Below are 21,549 nucleotides of genomic sequence, written 5' to 3' on the forward strand. Positions count from 1 at the left end.
AAAATAATGAGAGTTGGTGAGGGGAGAGAGAATAAAGGGTTAGGGTTTGGCTGCCCAATCATATCCATAATGCATGCTATGCTACTCGAAATTCATAAGAAATTAAAAAAAAAATGAAGGACCAAAGTCTCTTGTTTCAACACAATTATATCTTCCAACGTAAATGTCATCATGGTTTATCATGTCCAATAGCAACTAAAACTTCATCAACATTAAGAATAAGACTAAACATTATGATTAAGAAAAACTCAAGAGGTTACTGTTTAAAAAATAGAGAACAATTATCAAAATAATGTTTTGATTAATGTTGTTTTCCTTTTTAAAACATTTTGTTAAATATTTGCTTTTCTACTTAAAAACTTTTTTTCAAAAAAATGCAAATATTAACATAAAGGTATGAATGATAATGAGTGCTAACCTTTTGGTCTATTTATATTTTGGTTTGTAAAAGATCATCCCGCATAAATACCGTAGGTTAAATTGTTTTTAAAAAAATAATTATACAAATATTATAATAATAATAATTATATTTTAATGTTTCACATCTTTTTGCACTTCATAAATATAATAAAATTGAAATAAACTAAACAATTATTAATTAAGAGCCACATCAAATAAATATTTCTAAGCTTTTACAAAAAGCAAACATAAAAATAAATTATTGTTTAAGCTATAAAAAATTAAAGTAATCAATTAATATTAAAGTTAGACAAGTGCGGAGTGGGTTAGTTCATCCCGTCTCATCATTGACCTACATGAATTTCAATGTGTGGAGTGGGCCTAAGCAGGTCAATAGACCAAAATACTTAGCCCGCCCTCTACTTTTTCTTGCAGACCAACATGCCAGCCTGCATAGCTCACCTTGCATTATCATTTTTAATAAAGAAAAAGTTGAAATACAATTAAAAGAAATAAGAAGGATATACACAAACTAAATATTTACACTATTTAGGCTTTTTTTACATCTTTAGTCAATTATAGGGTTAAATATGTTTTTGATTCCTTAATTTTCAGTAAAAATTGAAATTAGTTTATATTCGAAACTTTGGCTCAATTTTAGAAATGCGTGGATTTAGTCCATTTAATCAAATTTTGTTAAGTTTATTTGACGTTTCAAATGCAATTCTCAGCTAACATATCATGAAACATGTTTGAAACAGTGACAAACTAGCTCGAAAGAAACGAAGAAACACTGCCCACTAGCCGAGTAGTGGAGAAAATCTTGAAGTTGTTTTAAGAATATAATAGGCATTATTGAGGAGACCAAGGACTTGTTAACGCTCTTAGTTGAAGAGCTTGCTTGTCACTTAAGACACATGAGCAATGAAGGAAGAAGAGGGAGCCACTTGATCAACTATTCCAAATAAAGGGAGAAGCTCAAAACACTCAAGGTGGAGGACAATACCAAGGAGGTATAGAAAGTAGTCCTAGTGGTAAAAGCCGCGGACATGAAGAGGAGAAAGAATAGTCCAACCAACAAAATTGGCGCAAAAGAGGACAAGGTCAATTGAGAGGGGGTCGGTCTCAGGCGTTGAGTGCTTCAAGTGTGGCAGGTATGACCATTATAAAAAGGAGTGCAAATCGGTTAAGTACTTAAGTTGTGGTAAGGTCGAAAATTTCACAATACATTGTTGATCTAAAAATGAAAAAAACAACAAACAACCAATCTCGCCGAAGAATTTGAAGAAGAAGTTGAGTTATTGATGATGAGATGTAGCCCAGAAAACTTGATGGGGATCCTGGATAGCTTAGAAAGCTTTGTAGAAAGTGTGCAGATCTCGGATAGCCTGAAAAAGGACATGTAAAGCTTGGTGGAGCATGTAGATAGTTCGGTTAAGTCGGTGGAGCAAGTGGAGAGCTCAGATAGCTCAGACATGTGTGAAGACGAGCTTATTATTCAAAGGCCAGAGCTTGTAAGAGGCAATTTGTTGCAAAGAGTTGAAAAGGAAGTTAGAGACAATGTAGTTACAGGAAAGCTTAGAGAGAAGAAAACATGTTTTGCATAAGCAATGTCTGAAACTTGAACAAAATGTTTCAAAATTGCAAGAACAATTGCAAGCTGAGAAGGATTTGAGAGCTACACCGGAGGTACAAGATGAGAAGTGACGACTTGCAATGTATGAAAATATCGGTGAGATTGAGTACAACCGTACGTGGGAATGGTCTGATATCTCAAAAGGAGCTCGACTTTTTTACTGGAACCCGATTACTGACAAGACGGTCACAAGGACAAAAAAAAACCTAGCAAGGGGCAAGTCTGTCAAGGTTAAGAAGAATTCACTCAAAGAGAAGAAAAAATTGGTCACTAAAATAGCAAAGAACCCGACTAAGACTAAATCAGTCACCAAGAATGGAGACAATAAGTCAACCACAATGAAAGCAAAGTCGATCATGAAGAAAAGCGCAAAATCTGGTTATTAATGTAAAGAGCAAGCACAATATAAGAGGAGTTACTACACGTGGGAAGCCGAGATAAAAGAACGAGATGATGAATAAAAGAAACATTTAAGTTTATAGGTGGATTTATTAGATAAACTTAAATAAGGGGTAGTTGAAAAATGAAAAAGATAGGAGTGTTTATTAGTAATAATTATGGAGCTCATTAAATTGTCTTTTGGTCGTAGTTAAATTTAAGACTAAAAGTTTATTAATAGTATTTTGGTATACGTGTATTAATTGTATTTTGGTAATAGTTGCATTTATTTCACGTGGTTAAAGGATTAAAACTAAGGACGTAATATAATGCATGTATTACTCAAAGTTTTACTCAATAAGTCATAATATTAGAGAGTATTCAATAAAGACCGGTTGTCAACAATATTATAAGGTTAATTAGGGTTTAACGAAGAAATTTAATCATGAGTTATGAACCAAGTATGACATTAGCTTTAACCATAAACTTCAAAGATAACGTGTTTACAAAACGTCTTCCTTATATGTTTATTTATTCTTACTTATTTTAGGACTCAAATTCATACATAAATTTATAACCGTTTATGCTCATATTTTTTTACTCACGAAAGTGTTAAATAAATTTAGATTTGTATGTAATATGTTTTTATTTAAAGAACTTAAAATAGGAGAAAAGAAACAAATAAGAATATACATATATAGCTCAGATTTGATTATATATCCTATTTAACTGGTGGACTAACAAAACAAATTGTAGCAATCAACTAGCATCGCAGTAAAATTAACCTCTGAGCCACATTTATCATCACCAACTAATCTTAATCAATTATTTAACTTATTGTCAGCCACAATTTGCATAGTAGTTTACAAAAAGACTACAAGAAGGTGACGAAGGAGTGAGTGAACTAACACACAAACACCTTGTCTTATTATCTTACTATTTTATTTTGATTGACACGAACGATCAAACACTCCAAAAAATTCAGAGAAAAACTAGGATTTACTCATATATGTTGCCACTCTAACGAAATAGGACTTTTGCTGTGTTTTTCTGTGTTGTTACTGCTGTAATTGTCCTCAGAATTTACCTAAACCAACCCGTCGAATGATCATTGCCAGGACCATGTTTTAGTTTTGTTAGATTCTATCCTACAACAAGGTAGGCATCAGATTAATTAACCTATTGAAGTTGAATGTCATATTCATTCACCACCATTAAATAAGTGTTTATTTCGTAAACATGATACTAACACTATGTGAAAATTTGTAATATAGACAACTCTTCTATTTTCTTTAACTTCAACTAAACACAGTCTTCAAAACAAAAATTTAACCCAAACGTCACAAAAGTATAAAAAAAGTCAAATACAAGTTAAAATGTCTTTCACTTGGGACGTTTGAAATCATAAACTTAGTGTTCATTATATATTTACTATCATTCATTCTATTATTTTCGTTACCTGAACGGAGGTTAACCCAAAAAACAAGGGAAGGGTTTGGGGAGAATGAAAATGACATACCAAAAGTGGATAATGTTTTTGCCACATATATGATTGATGGATCTATATTAGGATTCATTCCATGCAGAGCTGACACACATGATCCAGTTGGTTGGTGGACTGTAATGTCTGTATTTTAGTTTGTGACATCCATTTGGTGAACTGTAAAAAGCCTATTAAGCCACAGCTAGGTAGATAAACATATGGTTTTGAGAAAAATGAGAAAGAAGAAATGGAAAATGGGATGAAACTAGAAAGCAATAATTGATTCCATGATGCTAGAGTTTAAGAATAGATGCATAGAATAGAAAGTGGATGTGGCAAAAGAATGAGGAGGGAGAGTGAATAAGAGGTTTTTGTGGGGACATGGTGATTAGAACAAGTACTCACCATCAATGAATTTGAGTTGTATTATTGCAGAGAGCAAGTTGGTGAGTGGACCATGCTGTACAATTACGCTAACTCATCTATCTGTCAGCTACCTTTCCAAACTTTTCGATAAAGATACTCATTCCCATTGCACAAAAATGTTATAATGCACTTCTTCATTTTTAATACATTTTCACAGTAACAGACACCAGAATTAGAACTTATGATCTTTTTTTTTTTCTGCTACCATCCCTAGAAGTTCATTTTTTTATAACTGGGTTGTTAAATAAAAAGTGAGAGTTCTCACAAGATAGGTTATAGATAGTTGAATTCCTAAAACATGTTAAAAGAATAGATTATTTCACTTCGTGAATGAAAAAGACTTTGTTAAAAGAAACAAAATTCACTTTTGCATACTGAGAGATTTTAGTCTCATGACTTTCAACTATGATACGAGATACTTTATCCTCAGAAATATGTAATTTTAACAGATTTGCAAGCAAATTAAAATCCATTTTTGTTTAAAAATCAGCAATGGTTCTTAAGAAATTCTATGTAAGTTTAGTCCATGACAGAAGAATCTCAGAAAACCTTCTTTGCATTATATTTATCAGTAAAGTATCTGTTAGTTTTACTAGTGAATGATCTCAATGAGTAATTTGCATACATATCTTTTCTTTGAATCATGAAATCAGAAGAGAAGAATTTGAGTTTTGTTGCAGAGAAAGCATTGGGGTGAGTAAAAGTGTTTGTGAAAATTTTGTGAGACTAATGAAGTGGGGTATCGGGAGGGCACGTGTGTGAGAAACATTTTTAGGAGTGGTGACAGTGACACAGCTATCATCAACTACAAGTCATTTGTAGAGAAAGTCTCTTGAGTTAAGGACGCGTAGATAATGTGTCTCTTCAAGATAGCAATGTGAATATGTGGCCATAGGATCCATCTACCAACAACACCTAAATCCAGGAGGAAGAAGAAATTTTGAGAATGAATCAGTGAAGAGGTTAGAGAAGAAAGGGACATCAATCATCGTCCATATATGCTTCCATCTTTTTCCACACTCATCAACTTTTTCGCATGCAAACATCTTAAGGGTCAGTCTCTACTTTTTGACCATAAATAAAGGAGATAAATAAAACTGTGTAACATTAAAGACCAAGGACTTCTACATACACTGGTGGTTTTGTCTAATAAAACTACGTAACATGGAATTGGTATAGTGTAGTGGTAGCAGTAGTTGCTTGATTTTGACACTTGGTCTATTTGATCAAACACATTGCTGCACAACTTTCTTTTACGTACTTCCATCCCTGCTGCCACATTATGGTGAATCCAAATCTGCTGCAAACTTTTAATGTGCCAAAGCTCACCCCATCTAATATTATTCTTTGAATTTGAATATATACTATAATAAACTGATATAAACTAAACTTTAATATCATCTGATGCGTGAATGATATATATATAATATAACAAACTATGTTACATGTTAATAAATCTAAGATTTTGAGCTTGGATCCTGACATTCATGGCTTATCAGTGAGTGTGATTCAGGTAAGGAGGGTGTGAGTTATTGTAGATATTTGTGGGAAAAATGAAAACTAGAAAAAAGAAGACAGAAACAGCTGTTCACAGTTTACACTGTGACCAAACCATAGAACTGAGATATTCGGTGCACGTTTGGCTATGAGCCTATGACCGTTGGATTGGTCTTTGATTGACTCAGAGAGTTCATGATGGCAATTATGGAAAAATTAAATATCCAGGTGGGGCCCTCTTGGCTTAACTATTTTTGTGCCAGAACTTGTTAGGTGTGATCTTGGGCATGGTTAAAGCAAGAGAATAAAATAAAAGGAAATATTAGTCTGCCAAAGAAATTTTCTAGAAAAAGTAGCATAGTGAAATCCTACTCATTTAATGGTAACTGAAAGAAGGAATTTGTATGGTGCAACTGCAAGAAGCAGTGAGTGATGAAGATGAAAAGTGGTTTCCATTTAATGGAAGTTGTAGGCTTGGTAGCATTTACATTTGCTTTGAGGTGTGGCACTGCAAAGATCAAAACTTTTGTCTGTGTGGCTGTGAGGAAGTGATGCTTTGCTTGATGCTTGGAAAAACAAAACCAAAAGGCATGAGGATGTGATGCTCATTTTTCTAGTTTTAGTTTTTATCCACAAGCTTTTGTTTTGTGACTTGTAATAACTTTGTAACCTATAAACCCACACAACCTCAACCTCCACCACCCCTCTCATCTCTTACTCTTTTTTCTTTTGTTTTCTTTGTCCAAGACATTGGCTTTGGAGTCCGAGGTACAGTCTTGGAAGGATTCACCACATTCCTCACCACCCTTTGTGTCCTCCAACTTCTCTGCAACATTTCCTCGCTTTCTAGGCCCTTGTCTCACGGTACACGCATCTGCCTCTAAATCTTTGAGCTTTTCATTCATTTCTTTTTTGTTTCTTCCAAATCTCAACATGGGAATCCGTGTTTTGGATCAAGCCTTTGATTCTTGAAACACAACTTGTCTTTCAAGTTAAACCTCCCATCACTGCAGCAACATATATGTGTCTCACTCCATCATTGTTTGTAATTAGTATTGCTTCACGTTCACCGCTTTTCTCATCAATAAATCCACTCAACTCATGCAAAGTGTTGTTATACTTTCGCAATTATTGTACTTGATGTCTGATTTTTGCTTTCAAACAACACAATGGCTGTGATAGTTCTGCACTTATCATAATGCCATTCAGAAGCATACTGCGTGAGCTCAAGGAGATTGGAGAGGGTATCAGCAACATGTATAGAAGAGGGGGAGAGGGAAAACATGTGCATCGCCATGGAAAATCTCACATTGCACCAGAATGTTCTCTACCACCATCCTCCTCTTCCTCCTCCTCCTCATCTTCTTCTTCCTCTTCCTCTTCTTCATCACAGAGTCGTTGGGCTAACTTACCACCAGAGTTGCTTTTAGACATAATTCAAAGGTTGGAAGCCAGTGAAACATCATGGCCTGCACGTAGAGCACTTGTGGCATGTTCCTCAGTTTGTAGGCTGTGGAGAGAGATAACAAAGGATGTGGTGAAGACACCAGAACAGTGTGGTTTGCTCACTTTTCCTATATCACTGAAGCAGGTAATTTTAAAACTCTCTAGATAATTTATACTTTATTTACTTCAGGGTTGGTAGTAAATGATACTAATATCTGATTTCTTTTGTTTTTCTTTTACTTGTGTTGATCCCTTTCGTTTATCAGCCTGGTCCAAGAGACTCACCAATCCAGTGTTTTATTAGGAGAGAAAGAGTGTCTTCAACATATTGTTTATATCTCGGCCTGAGCCCTGGTAATTTCTGTATTCACATTATCCATTCTCCACTTGCAAATAGTTCTGTAAGAATTTCAGTAAAATGTTGAGATTTTTGGGAAACTAAGGTCAGATTTCGGATCTTGAATAAATCACCCTCTGAGGATCTTTTCTTTTGGTAGTTTCTTCGTTAGAGATCTTTGATCATCATGCTATGTTTCTGGTGAAGCGTGTCTTAGTTTTTATTCATGAAACTTTGTTGTGACGATAATAGGTTGGATCATTGCTTTGGCAGGATAAATTCGTGAGAATACAAAAAACCTTGTTTTATCTTGCTGTATATAGCTTGTACTGACAAATGAAGATTCAAGGATATTTGCTATAAATGTAACTGTAGCGACGGTGATGAAATATTATATGATCTTTGTGTTCACAAAATTTATTCTTGATTTGCATATAGTTTTGTTAGAGATTCAGAAAACATACGTGATTCCTCTTCGAATCTATTTGTTATAACTTGGAAATGTACTGCACCAGTGGATGGCATAGATTTTTATATGGACAAAACTTAGATGTAGTTTTTTTTGGTACTTTTAGTCCTATTCTCTAATCAAACTTGAAGTTTCACCTCACAAACTTATATACACCTTTAATACAACTTTTCTATTTCATGGATTATCCAAACTTTAATCTTGATGGAAGAACACTAGCAAAAGCACCTGAGAAATTGCATCTAAGTTCTGTCCTTTTTTTGTTACCTAGTATGAAAATATATTTTTGATTTCGAGACTTCTTTTATGTTCTAGTTACCTTTTGTTTCATATGCTCATCAAATCACCTTATTGGAAGTGAATCACAGTATGCTTCTGCTGATATACGTTTGACTGGAATCTGTTTTCCTTTTCAATTTCTACTCTTTCGTTGCACTTTGTTTGAGAATTGTAATATTGTATTTGCAGCCCTTTCTGGTGATATGAGCAAACTGCTACTGGCAGCAAAGAAGATTCGAAGGGCAACATGTACAGAATTTTTAATATCATTGGTTGCAGATGATTTCTCTCGAACAAGCAACACTTACATTGGAAAGTTGAGGTTAGTCTCACATCTCTGCTCTCATCTTCTGATATACTATTCTACTTTCTTTTGTTGACTTGATCTGTAAGCAATGAACAGGTCTAATTTTCTTGGCACCAAGTTCATGATCCTGGATGGCGAGTCCCCACATGATTCTTCACTTCCATTGAACTGCAAGTTGCAGCAAAGAGTCCATCTGAAGCAGGTACTTCCCAAGGTTGCTGCTGCTGCTGCTAACTACAAAGTGGCCACAGTATCTTATGAACTCAATGTCCTCCGAACAAGAGGACCAAGGCGAATGCGGTGTACGATGCACTTGATTCCCATATCTGCAATCCAAGAAGGAGGAAGTGCTCCAACTCCTTTGAAGTTTACAAATTATCTTAATGAGCATGTATCTGTCACCACCCCCACCACCACCACCACCTCAGACTCAAAAGGAAGTAAGTCAGAAGTTGTTGAGTTTGACACAAATGAGACTGAAAGTACTCAAGAATCAAGCCAGAGGGCAAGGGAACCATTGGTTTTGAAAAACAAGGCCCCGAGATGGCATGAACAACTGCAATGCTGGTGCTTGAATTTCAAGGGAAGGGTTACAGTGGCCTCTGTGAAGAACTTCCAGCTCGTGGCAGCTGCTGAACCATGCCAAAATGTTTCAGCTGCTGAACATGAAAAAGTGATTCTACAATTTGGAAAAATCGGGAAGGACATATTCACCATGGATTACCGATACCCCCTCTCAGCTTTTCAAGCCTTTGCAATATGTTTGAGCAGCTTTGACACAAAACCAGCTTGTGAATGATTGATATCACGACTGGTGCCTACACCATTGTTGTCGATTGTGTCACTCTTCCTTGATATAAAATGTACATATTTTCGTAAGGAAGGAGAGAAGAAGCTGGATCAAACAAACAGCTCTCGTTCTAATGAGTACTTTAATTCTGCATGCACAAGTTTAATCTGTGTAATGCTATCTTTTAGGATTCATGTTTAATGGCAACTCTACTGTAAACAAGTTTGTTAGCGTAATTTCCTCAAGCATCACCCACATAAAAGAACATAACCATCTTCGTAATTTTCTTATAATGAACAACTCAATAAAAATATCACAGAGCATAACATAAAAATGACATGATATATGATAAATTACATAATGTGGATGTTGTTAACACTTATTGTTGTTACTAAGAGTGTTTGTAATTCCACTACACAGTCTATTTTGGATTTTTGAAGGGATACATGTGCTTGTTTCTTCTTCACATTATCTCAATGTCTTCAATATCCTTGTCACAACTGAACTTGCAACTTTGACGGCGACGTTTATCATGTGATTCGAGGGAAGGCCCTCTGATGCTTCTTCCAACCGTGGGCTGGTACGTGGACTTCTCGGCCCGGTTGATGTTGAACTGAGTCCTCTGAGTTTCCAAGCCCGGCTTAGGCTTATCATGGGGCCTGATGGGCTCGGAGGGCTTTTGTGGAAGAGCAATTTGAACACCAGGGTCTCTTTCAGAGATTGAACCATGAAACATGAGTGAGTTATTGATGCTTTGTATGTTGCTGTTGACATATGCCATCCCCAGCTCTTCTTCTTCTTCTTCTTCTTCATCTTCATTGGTGTTTTCTTCTCCATCAGTGGTCACCTCGTTGGTCTCTTCAGGATCACTCTTGTAGGCTCGGTGTATGTGGATTGAATCCTCTTTCTTAGCTGTCTCAGAACCTAAGTGCATTGTGGCTCCTCTATTGTCACCAACCAAGGTTATGACACTAAACTGTTTGTCATCCGTGTGTTGTGAAGGGTGCACAGTGGCTGTTAGTTTGTGTACAAACTTTGTGATATCATCTTTGATGCCCTTTTGCAGTGGAGGAGCCTTTTCAGCACTGGATGAGACAGTTTTTTCAGAAAATATGCTTGAGCTTGAAACGTTCCTTGTTCCTTCATCTGTTGAATTCACAACTCTTGTGTCTTTCTCGATGGGGTTGGTTGTGGCAAACATCAGTTTTCTCTCCACAGTTTCTCGTACTCCATGATGCTTCTTATCTCCACGAAACGTCTTGCCAAATGAATCTTTAGCTTTTGCTGTTGTTGTTGTAGTTGCTGTTGTATCTTTGCCTTTTCCTCGTGCCTTAGAGGTTTCTGGCACCACTTTTTCCTTTTCTTCAGGTTTAAGGGACTTGCTATTTGATGTTGTTGATCTTTGCTCAATTGCTGGAAGCTGTGTGGAGAGATTCTCTGGTTGAGAAGAGGTCTCCAATGACTTGGTGATGGTTTTCAAAGGTGACTTTATCTTTGGTTTTTCTTGTTCTGGAACTGGCTCTTCCATCTTCTCCTTTTCTTCTTGAGGAGTGGTTTCTTCAGTTTTCACGTCCTTTGAGGCCAAAGGAGATGAATAGGGCACAGAAGAAACTTGTTGTTCGGTGTCTGCAGACTGAGTTGAGATCCTCTGTGGTTGAAAAGATGTTTCTGGTGACTTGGAGATTGTTCTCAATGGTGCTTCTACCTTCGGCTCAGCTTCTTGTGGTGTTGGTTCAGAAAAGATCATCTTTTTCTTTTCTTCTTCGGAGGAAGATGATGCGGGAGGAGTGGATGATGCTTCAGCAACAGGCTTTGGCACTTTCAAGGCTCCATTATTTGAGGCCAAACTAGTTTTGGGGGATGAGGGAGCGATGTGGGACTTAGATGGTGAATCTGCATGAGATGAAGGTGGTGAAAGATTTTGAGGTTCAGCTCTTGAGGGTTTTTCAGTTTTTGTAGGACTAGGAGGAGATGGTTCTGAAGGTGGCACCAAAGAAGGCTTAGATGGTCTATGAATAGGTACACTAGTGTCTGAGTGAGGAGGAGATTTTGGTGTATCTCTCACACGACGAGCGAATGATTCAGAAGGTACTGATAGCCATGGGATCCTAAAGCGAAATGATTTACTCCTTTGTGCCATGGATGGTTGATAATATCTGATTCAACAGAAGGAAAATGGGTGATGTTCTTGAGGTGTTCTACCTTAATGCAATGCTGCATGTTGCAACAATCATAGGATTGTTATATATATATATATAAACACAATTTAAGTGTATGTTTATACCTTGGACGTACAATGGGACTTTCGTTAGACTTGATCAAGCAAATTCTTATTGCTTCATACAGAACATTTCACATTGATTCCCCTCGAGAAATTCTCCTTTGTTTCTTGCCTTAATTAATGTTCTAATCAAACGTTTGCCACCCTTTCAAATAACCAATATTGTCACAGCAGAGAAAAGAAATTTCTCTTACCTCTCACAGAAGAAATTCTGGTATATACTTTACCCTTGATATGGGTTATAGAGCTATTGTTTTAGTCATCCGTTCATTCACTTTTTAGGAACTAATTTCAGGGTTCAGTGATTGCATGTAAAAGCAACCAAAAAGTGCCTTTTTTCATATCTTCTTTAAGAAAATAATTCAGAGACAAGATAATCACAGCACAACTTCACGAAGTAAGCGGTTATAGCAAGCTATTCTCTTATCTTCATGGCACTGCCAATGTGAGAAACCAACCGTGTGTGGTAGGGATTTCTTTAGATAAACTATAATTTAATATCAATCTTTGTGAATCCTACTGTGATTTTAATTTTAATATTTAACATATCATGTTAATAAAGATGGTTTCTTAATTCAAATATTCCTTCTTTTTTTGTTTCAAGCAAAATTTTAATACTAAAACAAGACCAGAGTATGGTGTGACGTACTGTAAACTGTAGCTTGCACTGCCTTCTATTGTTCTCGCATAAGAATATTGTATAATTTGAAATGAAAATTCCAACATGCCACAGAAGATATTTGTATATACAAAGAACTAAAGTTCAAAAGAAAAAAAAAATTAAGACGTAAACTCAGAATATGAGCAATGGAAAAAATCCATAAACAAATTCATTCTTATTTGTTACATGGTATGATAAATCATGCAGACATTGCTTCCTATATAAGGCAATACATTTGTAACTCACTTGCAGAGAAAGACCAAAATGTCCCAATTCATGACCACTAAACTATCTCTTACGAGGTGCTCTAGAGACAGGCTTCAAAAGGTTGATCTTAACCTTTGATGCATCGAAACCCTGTGCCTCCATGATCCGACATATTCGTTGTGCATCCTGCTGAAACCCACCATCAATAAGGCCACTTATAATTCTCTCAAAATCAGCTTTTCCTAATTCATCTTTCCTAGATTCCAGTACGCCTAGAATTTGAAGGGCCTTCTTCTCATTTCCAACCCTTGCATACATATCACAGAGACTCACTTGAAGCTTAAAAGGAGGAGCCTCACCCAGCAAAGCTATTTTTCCTAAAAGCTGCTCAACTTCATCAACAAGCTGCAACTTACCCAACCAGTCCACAAGAACAGAATAAGTGGCTACCCCAGGCTCAAATCCATCGTTCTCTAACTGCAAAAGAAGCTCCAATGCATCGTCCAAGTAGTTTTTCTTCTCATAAGCTGCAATCATGCCAGCAGCACAGCGATCATCAGGCTTATACCCAAGTTTTATCATGTAGTCAAAATGGCTTTTTGCCTGATAAGGGTCACCAATGTGTGCATTTGCCTCAATAAGTAGGGTGCATGCCTCCTTACTCTGCTGGAACCCTGCAAACTGCATAGCTAATGAAATTCGGTCAGCTCCTTTAGTATCACCTTGTTGAGAAAAAGATCGGAGCAATGCCATGTATATTTCCTCCGTTGGTTTAATATTTCCTGAATCCATCTCCCTCATCAATTTCTCGCCCAAACTAGGCTCGCCATTATTCACATATGCCATGATCATTGAATTGAAGACTTGGAAGTCCGGTTGGAAACCCAGTCCCTTCAAGGTTTCAAATGCTTCATTTGCACGGTCATGATTGCCTCCCTTGCAGTACATGTGGACCAACACACTGGCCGTTGAAGCATCTAGTTGTATACCATTTTCCCTCATCTTCTTCAACAATCTCTCAACATCATCAAAGCAGTCCTCTTTAGCATAGGTATCAATAAGCCTATAGTAGTCAGAGACATTTGTTTGGAAAGAATCTTCAGCCAATATCATTTCAGCCACCTATGTTGAATCAAAGTAATTCACTTAAAAAACGTGTGTTGCATGAAAGTTCCTACAATTTTCACTAGCAGCATACGGAAACATATCCTTAGGATCATTCCATGTTCTCAAATAGGTAATTCATATAACCACATAACGTGAAAAAAATGTGACAAAATTAAGAAGCTCATATAAGCATTGTCGTGCACACACATACCTTCGAGTACAGACTACGATTCTGCTCTTTCAGGTTGTCAAGCAAATCTATCCATTCCACCCTGCTAGGTTCAACAAGCTCCACAAACTCATTCAACAGGCTTTGCAAAACATCATCATCATCCTCCTTCGACGACAGAATCTTCGACCTAACAACCTTAGCTTTCCCCGTAATTGCCTTCGGCTCCTGCGGCCAAAACACCTGTTCTGCCTCATGGATCCTTTCAGCCACTTGTGCCCACTTGGGATCAGAGAGATCAAGCCCATAAATCTTGTACCTTATCTTCCCTTTCCTCTTGGGAAGTCCAACAGCAACATTTTCCTTCTTCCCCTCCTCACCAACATCACTTTCCTTCCTCATTTTCTCCAAACCTTCGTAGAACTCATGCTCCTCCATCTTCTCACGCGCCCACTTGAACCTAAGCTCCCTAAGCAAATCGCCGCGAATGCCAACTTCACCGGCGAATCTGCACATTTCCTTAACCTCTTCGCACTGCAAGAAGCCCTTCATTTTCTCCTTCTTCCTCTCCTTGTCCATGTCCTCCAACACCATATTGCTCACCTCCCACACCGTTCCCCACAAATCCTCGCTGAAATCCCCCGAACCCAACGACGCCGTTTCAACTCCCCTGCCCTTTTCCATCTCCGCCGTAACCCTCTCCACGATCGCCACGAGCATGCCATCCACGGTGGCCTTGTCGGATTCCGGGTACGCTTCCTTCACCTTCTTCCGCATTATCCACACAAATCGCGATAGAAACTCGTTCGTGGCATCTTCGTCGTCGACGACGGCGTCGTTTTGCGTGGCATGGAGTTTGGGGTCGATGAGGGCGTTGGTGGGTTGGGAGGAGTGAGGGGTGGTGGTGGTGGTGGTGAACGGCGCGTGGAGGAAGGCGGGAAATGAGGCGCGTGAGTGGTGCGGAGAAGGGAAGGTGGCGGAATGGGATCGGAAGATGGCATTGAGTCTCTTGAAGGTGTGTCTTGAAGTGGAAGCTATGGTTCTCCAACTCATGGTGTCTCAGATTGAAATTTTAAGAACCTAATGGGACTGTGTTAGGGTTTTAGGTTTATGGAGCTTCACTCTGCAACAGTAACGTGCTTACTCATCAACAACAACAACAACGTGAAGAAGAAAGTGAAATGAGAGTGTAATTAAGACATAGGCCCAAATTCTTTGTAATGAACTGAGCCCAACATTGTGACCAAAAATTAAATGTAAGTCAAATTCTTCTTACACTTCTAAATCTTCTTCCTGTAACTTAATAAATATAAAAATTCGTTCTAAAGTCATTTAATAAATATATATATATATATATATATAAATTTATTTATTTATTTATTTGATGACAAAATTTAGAAGATAAAAATAACTTTTGGATTACATGAAAGTTAAAATTACCTTTGGAATTACACAATTCAAAGAGGTTATTTTTTTTCTTAAAAGAAACTTTTAAATTGCACAATTTAAAAAAATAAAAAATATTTTAAGATGAAAAAATAGTTTTAGATTGTACACTTCTAAAGTCATTTTACTTTTAAATTATATAATTTAGACGCTTTTTTTCTTTTAAATTGTACGATTCAAAAAAAAAATATTTTTAGATTTGTATAATTTTGAAGTTTATTTTAACTTTGACGATTGATATTTAACTTCATATTATTCAAGAGTCATTTCTTAACTTTTGAATTATCCAATTGAAAATACCAAAAGAAAACTTTTATATTTATTAAAGTAAAGGACGAAAAATATGGAGATGACGGAAAAAAATTGCCTAATTGTAAATAATTTTACAACTCTTTTCAGAATTTATTTCTCTTTACAAAAAAAAAAAACAATAGTGTTGTAAAATTTAGACTTAATAACAAGATACATGAAAAAGACAACTATTTTGTAAAAAACAACGAGATCCATAGTCCAACCTGAAATAAACTGCAGTTTGAGTTATTTAAATTTAAATATAGTGAAATTCCTAAACTCCAATAAACATGAAAAATCAATTCAAAAATAACAGTTTTTTAAAGAACCAAAGATTTTTTTTTTTATATTTACTCCAATTTGTTTATTTGTTAGACCTTCTGATTATCAAAGATTACTTGGTCCTTTTAAATGTTCTGATCACAAATTCCAAAATGTTCTGACCCTAATTTCTGGAAGGGGTCATTGTTTCTGAGATTAGATAATTACATAAGAACAAAAACTGAATTCCTAAAACTTATTCCACTCTGCTACTCTGGGACAAATCCAATCAATTAGGATCCTAACAAAACAAAACACAAATGCTTGTTTGGAATTCAAAAATCACCTTCTATGAACACTACACACTAACAACAAGCACAAGTAACACAACCTGAAGAATCAAATGATCATAAATCTCCAACTTCATCATTGACTTGGTTCTCACATAATGCTTCTTCAACAACCTCAAAGGATTGATCATGAAAATCATGTTTTGGTGAGTGATCTCCATCTTCAAACTCACAAATGGATTTCCTGTATTTGATCAAGAGATACAACAGGTATTCTAGAAGCTCCTTCTCCTTTGGGTTTGTTTCATTCACTTCATCAAGTTGATTCTTAATACTTGCTTTCTCTACTAAGACAGAGAATGCAGATTTGATCTCCAATCTTGAAGTTGCAATCTGTATAGCTTCAAGTTCTTCCTTTTCCATAGAATCTTCATCTGGGAAATTCTTCTCAAACAGTGAAAGTAGTACCTTCCTAGCCTCTTCTGCAAATTCCAGGCAAAATTTTGCACTCCTAAGGTCATGTAGTATTGCAGATATCTGTATTTCAATTCAATTCCCAGTCTCAGATATTACCAAGTTTCAAAAATCACAAGTCACACTAGTACAAACAAAACACAAATGAAGAATTAAAACTAGAACTCATGCTTGTCTTCTTTATTAATTCTTCTAAAACTATAGTTTTTAGTGTTTCATAAGGAGTAAACTCAAACACATTCATGTTATGCAGAATAACCAACCTTATCAGCCAATGGTATTGTAACTGCACCTTGAATCTCTGTCAGATACAACTCAAAAGCGTTTCTTAGTTTTTGACATCTTGAAAGTATCCTTCGGGATGTGATTGCCTAACCAGTTTGTAATCCAGGTTAGTCATTTCAGACCAAAACATTTCAAAGTATGAACAGTGTGAAGTGTTCAAAGATTATGTATCAAACTAATTTGGAATTGATGTATCAGCATCATCATCAGAGTGAAGGTTTGAAGTTCAAAAAGGGTACCTACCAGGTAGAGTTTACTGCATTTTGAACAATCTTTGATAACTGACTTGGCTTTTGCCAAAGTGAGGTGTAATGAACACAATGCTTCTATCGCTAACTTGCAATTTGGTCTTGCAGATTCAATATCTAAAATTACCAGTGAAATTCTATCGATGAGTCTATGAAGCTCTGAGCACAAAGAATTGTGTACCTGCACAAATGAAAATATGAATGAAGTGTAATCACACCAAGGTTTTACAGAATTTCATCTCTTCTAGCACTTAATAAACAAAATGATTCATCAACTATTTCAGCTGCACTTATTCAGCATCTTGAGAGAGAACCTTACTAACACTGCTATTTCTACAATCAGATGAACTTTTTTCTTCAATCTTCAAATTCAAAGACATAACTTGGTGTCTTTTTTTACCAGAATTAAAGTTTCACAAAGATAATTCCTTGACATAGATTAAAACAGCTTTCTGATTAAAGAATGACACTGAAAACACCAACACAGAACTGTTGAAAACCATCTTTAAATTCCTGAATTCAAAGACTGTTGGTACAAAATCTGATAACTGAGGCACACCCTTTTGCTTAAAAATAAAAACTTGCTGGTGATAACCATCACAGAGATAAGATGGTACCTTATCTTTACAATTACTTGCAATTGGAATCTCTAAAACTGTTGCAGAGTTTCTTGACATGATAAAGTCAGAGACAGAACATGGAATGAGCAACAAAGAGAAGAAGAAATGTGATCATATGCTGCAGAACCCAACAGATATCTTGAGCAGCCGGCACACACACTAAAGAGAAAGACACATTTTATAGCAGCAGCTACATATCTTAATCAATAATTGAGTCATTTTGCAGCACATAAACAAAAAAAATGGTACCTTTTGATTCTTTTGCTCTTGGACCTTATTCACATTGGATAAGACGTGTAAAGAAGGGTAGGTTCTGTAGTTTCTGAAGCATTATTCAACCATTGACCATATCATATTGACGAAGAAATTTAAGATTTTTACAGTAACCCACTAAGCATCACCAACTTACACATGAAAAAAAGTATGTTTTGGTTAGAAATTTTCTTCCTTTTGCTCAAAAGTTTTCTCACAGGTTGGCTCTTGTTTGTTGACTTTTATCTCGGTGTGTGGGGAAGATCCATAAGAAAAATCTAAACCAGGTTCATAAGAAAGTATAAAAATTATCATTTTTTTAATATTTTTTTAGATAACATTCTTGAATTTTTTAAATATCATTGATTACATTGTATATTTTTTTCTTAACTTTAAAATCTGGTTTAGGTAACATTTACTTTATTATATTTGTTAAGCAATGTGATTGGTGGAATTAAACCATGAGTAATAATCATAAGTAGAAGGAAGAGGGTCCACAGAAACATGAATGTGAATGAGAAATGAAAGTGCTTCTAGAAAAGAAAAAATGTAGTCTCTGAAAAATACAAGAAAAAAAAGGAACGTGGAGGGTCCCACAGGTCAACGTGTGTTCCCTAGACATGGTCGAACAGAGTTGGGAAAATGAAAAATAAAAAGAAAAAAAAATAATTGCTTGCGTGTTTATTGCTGGTGCGAATTTTAGTTACGTTTTAGTTTACTTACTGATATCCAATTTAAATGTTAAATATATAATTATTTTAAATATTGAAAATATTCTTATAATAATATTACTTCAGTTAAATCTATTTTTGTCCCTCAAATTTCAGTAAAATTTAAAATTAGTCTCTTTTTTAAATTTTTGACTAATTTACTACTTCATCTTTAAAAATGCGTGAATTTAATTCTTTTAACCAAATTTTATTAGATTTATATGATGTTTCAAGCACATTTCATGACAGTATTTGAATTGTTTACACTATTTGACACATTTTTGCTTTAATATTAACTCAAATATTATTATAAAATGGGTTTAAAATGTCAAATAAAATTAACAAAATTTGGTAAGAAGAAGTAAATTCACGTATTTATAAAAATGAATAATTAAATTGATATAAAATTTTGAAAAGAGACTAATTCTAAAATTGACTGAAATTTGAGAAAACAAAAATATATGAAATCCATTTTACTTCCATGAAGATTAAAAAATTAATTGATTCTTTTTTCATGTCCGAGACAACTTATTAAAACTAAACAAGTGTGGAACAATACACATAAAATTATGAATATTATCATAATTTTATTTTTTTCTAATGTCATTAGTTATTGTTTAATCAAAAAATAAATTTGTTTTTTAAAAGGTTGAGTACATCATTAATTTCTACAACCATCACTCATACAAATGAGTAAATTAATTTAAATAAAATTACAGTTTTCCTTATAACCAAACAAAAGAAGATAAAATTGTTAATATTCTTACTAAACCTCAATCCTTTAAAAAATTGTAACAATCTTGTACGAAACTACTAAGGAAAAGATTAGAGTGTATAATTAGTAAAGCCGCAAATGAAGGTTTTGCAAAAGAAACATTGTAAGATGGTTGATGCCGAATAGTTGAAAACATAGAACACATAAAATTAACCAATTATAACAAATTTGGATGTGAGAGCCGAAAAGTTTACACTTGTGTGAACCCCATTTCAACCCAAGAAAGCACTTTCATGATCCTCATTAAGTCAATTATATCCAATGATTTTGCATCATATAAGGACCTAGTTTTAGCCAGATAGATAAAAGTTTCACTTAATCGTTGCTGCATTGAGGCTACCATACTGTCCCGAAGGTGTTTGTTGAATTGTCTCTAAGGAATTAGCAAAACAGGGAAATGGCAAATATAGGTTTGGTATTTGCATTGGTTTTGAGTGTGACATTGCATTCAGTTTTGTGTGATGATAATCCTTGGCAGAGTGTGATTGAGCAAGCAAAAAGCGAAGCAGCCAAAGCAGGTTTATCTGAGGACACAATATTTGGGGCTGAGAAAGCTGTATCAGATGGTTCTGCTAAAAGGGCTGCTGAGGAGGCCTTAAATTCAGGATCTCTAAATGACTGGGTTCAAGAAGCTCGGTAAGAACATGTGTCTCATTCTTATCTCCTTTTACATTTTACACACACCATCAACTTTTTGTGGTAATCATAAAACTGTGATCTTGAAAGGTAATTTGAAATGTTTCTGAAACAAAAGTAGTTAGATGTTGGTGTGTTCTTACAAGATTAAAATATAAAACTACTCAAAAATTGATTGTGATTGTTGCTGTTATCACAAAACAGTGTTATGGGTTCATCTGGTGCAGTACAGAGTCTTCTTGATGATGAAGAGGAAGACAATTTAGGAGAACTAGAATTTGCACCAAGAAGATCACCATCAGAGGGACCATCAGAGGCACCGGCATGGGCACCATCAGAGCAAATATTATTAGAGGAACTAACAATGGAACTAAGAGAGGAAGAAGCATCAGAGGCACCCCAAGCACAATCACCCTCTGCATAATGAGATATGATACAGAATTGGTAAAACACTGTGTAGGTTAAGTCAATATTAGTTTTAAGTAAATACTCTGTATTGTATAATTATTTCAACCTTTTTGAAACATGCTTTATGGTGTTTGCAAAATAATGCCAGTTAATTGTAATATGTCAATTGATTATTGGCTTAATTTACACAAGTTTTGTCATCAAGGAATGAATGAAGCAGAATCATTCCCAAAGACAAGGTGTGGGAGGAAAGAAATGTTAGCATAAGATGTACAGAAAGATCACACTCTGGTGCTGTTAACATAAAAAGTATTGTATTTAAGATTTGTGATGAGGATGCACACCCATCATTTTTTTATTCTTTGACCAGTACACTGATGTACATAGAGATAAAGTTTGATTGTTTTATGAAATGAAATAGTTTTAAATTTACTAAAATTTGTATCTGAATGTGTTAGGAATAGAGATTAAGTTAAACATTGAGGACCCAGAATAAAGTTAAAAATCATATAATTCATTGTTCTGAAATTTTGAATTGCAAATGATTTCAATGATCTCTGAGTTTGACTAATGTCCTGTCGGTATCATATCTCTCCCAATAAATTTCCTCAAACCACACTTTTTATTTTAGAATTTTCTTTTTTAAGCTGAAGACCTGCAACGCACAAGTCTTATAGTAGAATACCCGCATTCATTCCCATTGTTACTTTGTGAATTAGTAGAAAAATAACTGCTCAGTATGTTATTTGTTCAATTAAAAACACAAAAAAAAAAAGAATTGAGAATTGTTAATATATATATATATATATAGTCTTTTAATTAGGTGAAGATTGGAATTGATTCATCTTTTAAAACTTTGATCTAATTTAGTCCCTCGTTTTAGAAACACATGAATTTAATTTTTTTCTCATCAAATTTGGTTAAGTTTATTTAACGTTTTAAAACATATTTCATGATAACATTTAAGTTGTTTATACCATT

The 21,549-nt window shown here is 35.2% G+C and overlaps 5 protein-coding genes across 5 annotated transcripts; 2 read left to right on the forward strand and 3 right to left on the reverse strand.

Annotated features, from left to right (window-relative positions):
- Positions 1–6,121: 6,121 nt before the first annotated feature.
- LOC114194298 (tubby-like F-box protein 5) lies at positions 6,122–9,648 on the forward strand. The gene is made up of 5 exons (XM_028084426.1): positions 6,122–6,683; positions 7,002–7,410; positions 7,532–7,619; positions 8,540–8,672; positions 8,754–9,648. Exons 2-5 carry the CDS (start codon positions 7,018–7,020, stop codon positions 9,454–9,456), a joined length of 1,317 nt encoding a protein of 438 aa, XP_027940227.1. The 5' UTR covers positions 6,122–6,683; positions 7,002–7,017; the 3' UTR covers positions 9,457–9,648.
- Positions 9,649–9,758: 110 nt separating this feature from the next.
- On the reverse strand, positions 9,759–11,774 carry LOC114194296 (serine/arginine repetitive matrix protein 1-like). Its single transcript, XM_028084424.1, has one exon. It carries the CDS (start codon positions 11,585–11,587, stop codon positions 9,911–9,913), a length of 1,677 nt encoding a protein of 558 aa, XP_027940225.1. The 5' UTR covers positions 11,588–11,774; the 3' UTR covers positions 9,759–9,910.
- Positions 11,775–12,490: 716 nt separating this feature from the next.
- LOC114194520 (pentatricopeptide repeat-containing protein At2g32630) lies at positions 12,491–15,041 on the reverse strand. Its single transcript, XM_028084795.1, has 2 exons — positions 13,915–15,041; positions 12,491–13,718 (listed from the first exon to the last, which is right to left on the reverse strand). Exons 1-2 carry the CDS (start codon positions 14,923–14,925, stop codon positions 12,678–12,680), a joined length of 2,052 nt encoding a protein of 683 aa, XP_027940596.1. The 5' UTR covers positions 14,926–15,041; the 3' UTR covers positions 12,491–12,677.
- A 952-nt stretch (positions 15,042–15,993) lies between these two features.
- Positions 15,994–18,290, reverse strand: LOC114193597 (U-box domain-containing protein 6-like). The gene is made up of 5 exons (XM_028083468.1): positions 18,037–18,290; positions 17,785–17,946; positions 17,163–17,348; positions 16,898–17,005; positions 15,994–16,697 (listed from the first exon to the last, which is right to left on the reverse strand). The coding sequence occupies exons 2-5, from the start codon at positions 17,842–17,844 to the stop codon at positions 16,278–16,280; spliced, it is 774 nt and encodes a 257-aa protein (XP_027939269.1). The 5' UTR covers positions 17,845–17,946; positions 18,037–18,290; the 3' UTR covers positions 15,994–16,277.
- A 1,315-nt stretch (positions 18,291–19,605) lies between these two features.
- On the forward strand, positions 19,606–20,992 carry LOC114195379. Its single transcript, XM_028085821.1, has 2 exons — positions 19,606–20,160; positions 20,365–20,992. The coding sequence occupies exons 1-2, from the start codon at positions 19,922–19,924 to the stop codon at positions 20,582–20,584; spliced, it is 459 nt and encodes a 152-aa protein (XP_027941622.1). The 5' UTR covers positions 19,606–19,921; the 3' UTR covers positions 20,585–20,992.
- Positions 20,993–21,549: the final 557 nt, after the last annotated feature.

The sequence above is a fragment of the Vigna unguiculata genome, chromosome 8 (genome assembly GCF_004118075.2).
Source record: "Vigna unguiculata cultivar IT97K-499-35 chromosome 8, ASM411807v1, whole genome shotgun sequence".
Classification (NCBI taxonomy): Eukaryota; Viridiplantae; Streptophyta; class Magnoliopsida; order Fabales; family Fabaceae; genus Vigna; species Vigna unguiculata.

Bases quoted from the DNA above. Each gene is read 5' to 3' on its own strand.
- LOC114194298 (XM_028084426.1), top strand. From the start codon at position 7,018: ATGCCATTCAGAAGCATACTGCGTGAGCTCAAGGAGATTGGAGAGGGT. The intron at 7,411-7,531 runs GTAATTTTAAAA...TTCGTTTATCAG, and splicing joins TTCCTATATCACTGAAGCAG to CCTGGTCCAAGAGACTCACC. The intron at 8,673-8,753 runs GTTAGTCTCACA...AGCAATGAACAG, and splicing joins ACTTACATTGGAAAGTTGAG to GTCTAATTTTCTTGGCACCA.
- LOC114193597 (XM_028083468.1), bottom strand. From the start codon at position 17,844: ATGTCAAGAAACTCTGCAACAGTTTTAGAGATTCCAATTGCAAGTAAT. The intron at 17,349-17,784 runs GTACCATCTTAT...TCATTTGTGCAG, and splicing joins CAAGTAATTGTAAAGATAAG to GTACACAATTCTTTGTGCTC. The intron at 17,006-17,162 runs GTAGGTACCCTT...CAAACTGGTTAG, and splicing joins AATGCAGTAAACTCTACCTG to GCAATCACATCCCGAAGGAT.
- LOC114194520 (XM_028084795.1), bottom strand. From the start codon at position 14,925: ATGAGTTGGAGAACCATAGCTTCCACTTCAAGACACACCTTCAAGAGA. The intron at 13,719-13,914 runs GTATGTGTGTGC...GATTCAACATAG, and splicing joins ATCGTAGTCTGTACTCGAAG to GTGGCTGAAATGATATTGGC.
- LOC114195379 (XM_028085821.1), top strand. From the start codon at position 19,922: ATGGCAAATATAGGTTTGGTATTTGCATTGGTTTTGAGTGTGACATTG. The intron at 20,161-20,364 runs GTAAGAACATGT...ATCACAAAACAG, and splicing joins GACTGGGTTCAAGAAGCTCG to TGTTATGGGTTCATCTGGTG.
- LOC114194296 (XM_028084424.1), bottom strand. From the start codon at position 11,587: ATGGCACAAAGGAGTAAATCATTTCGCTTTAGGATCCCATGGCTATCA.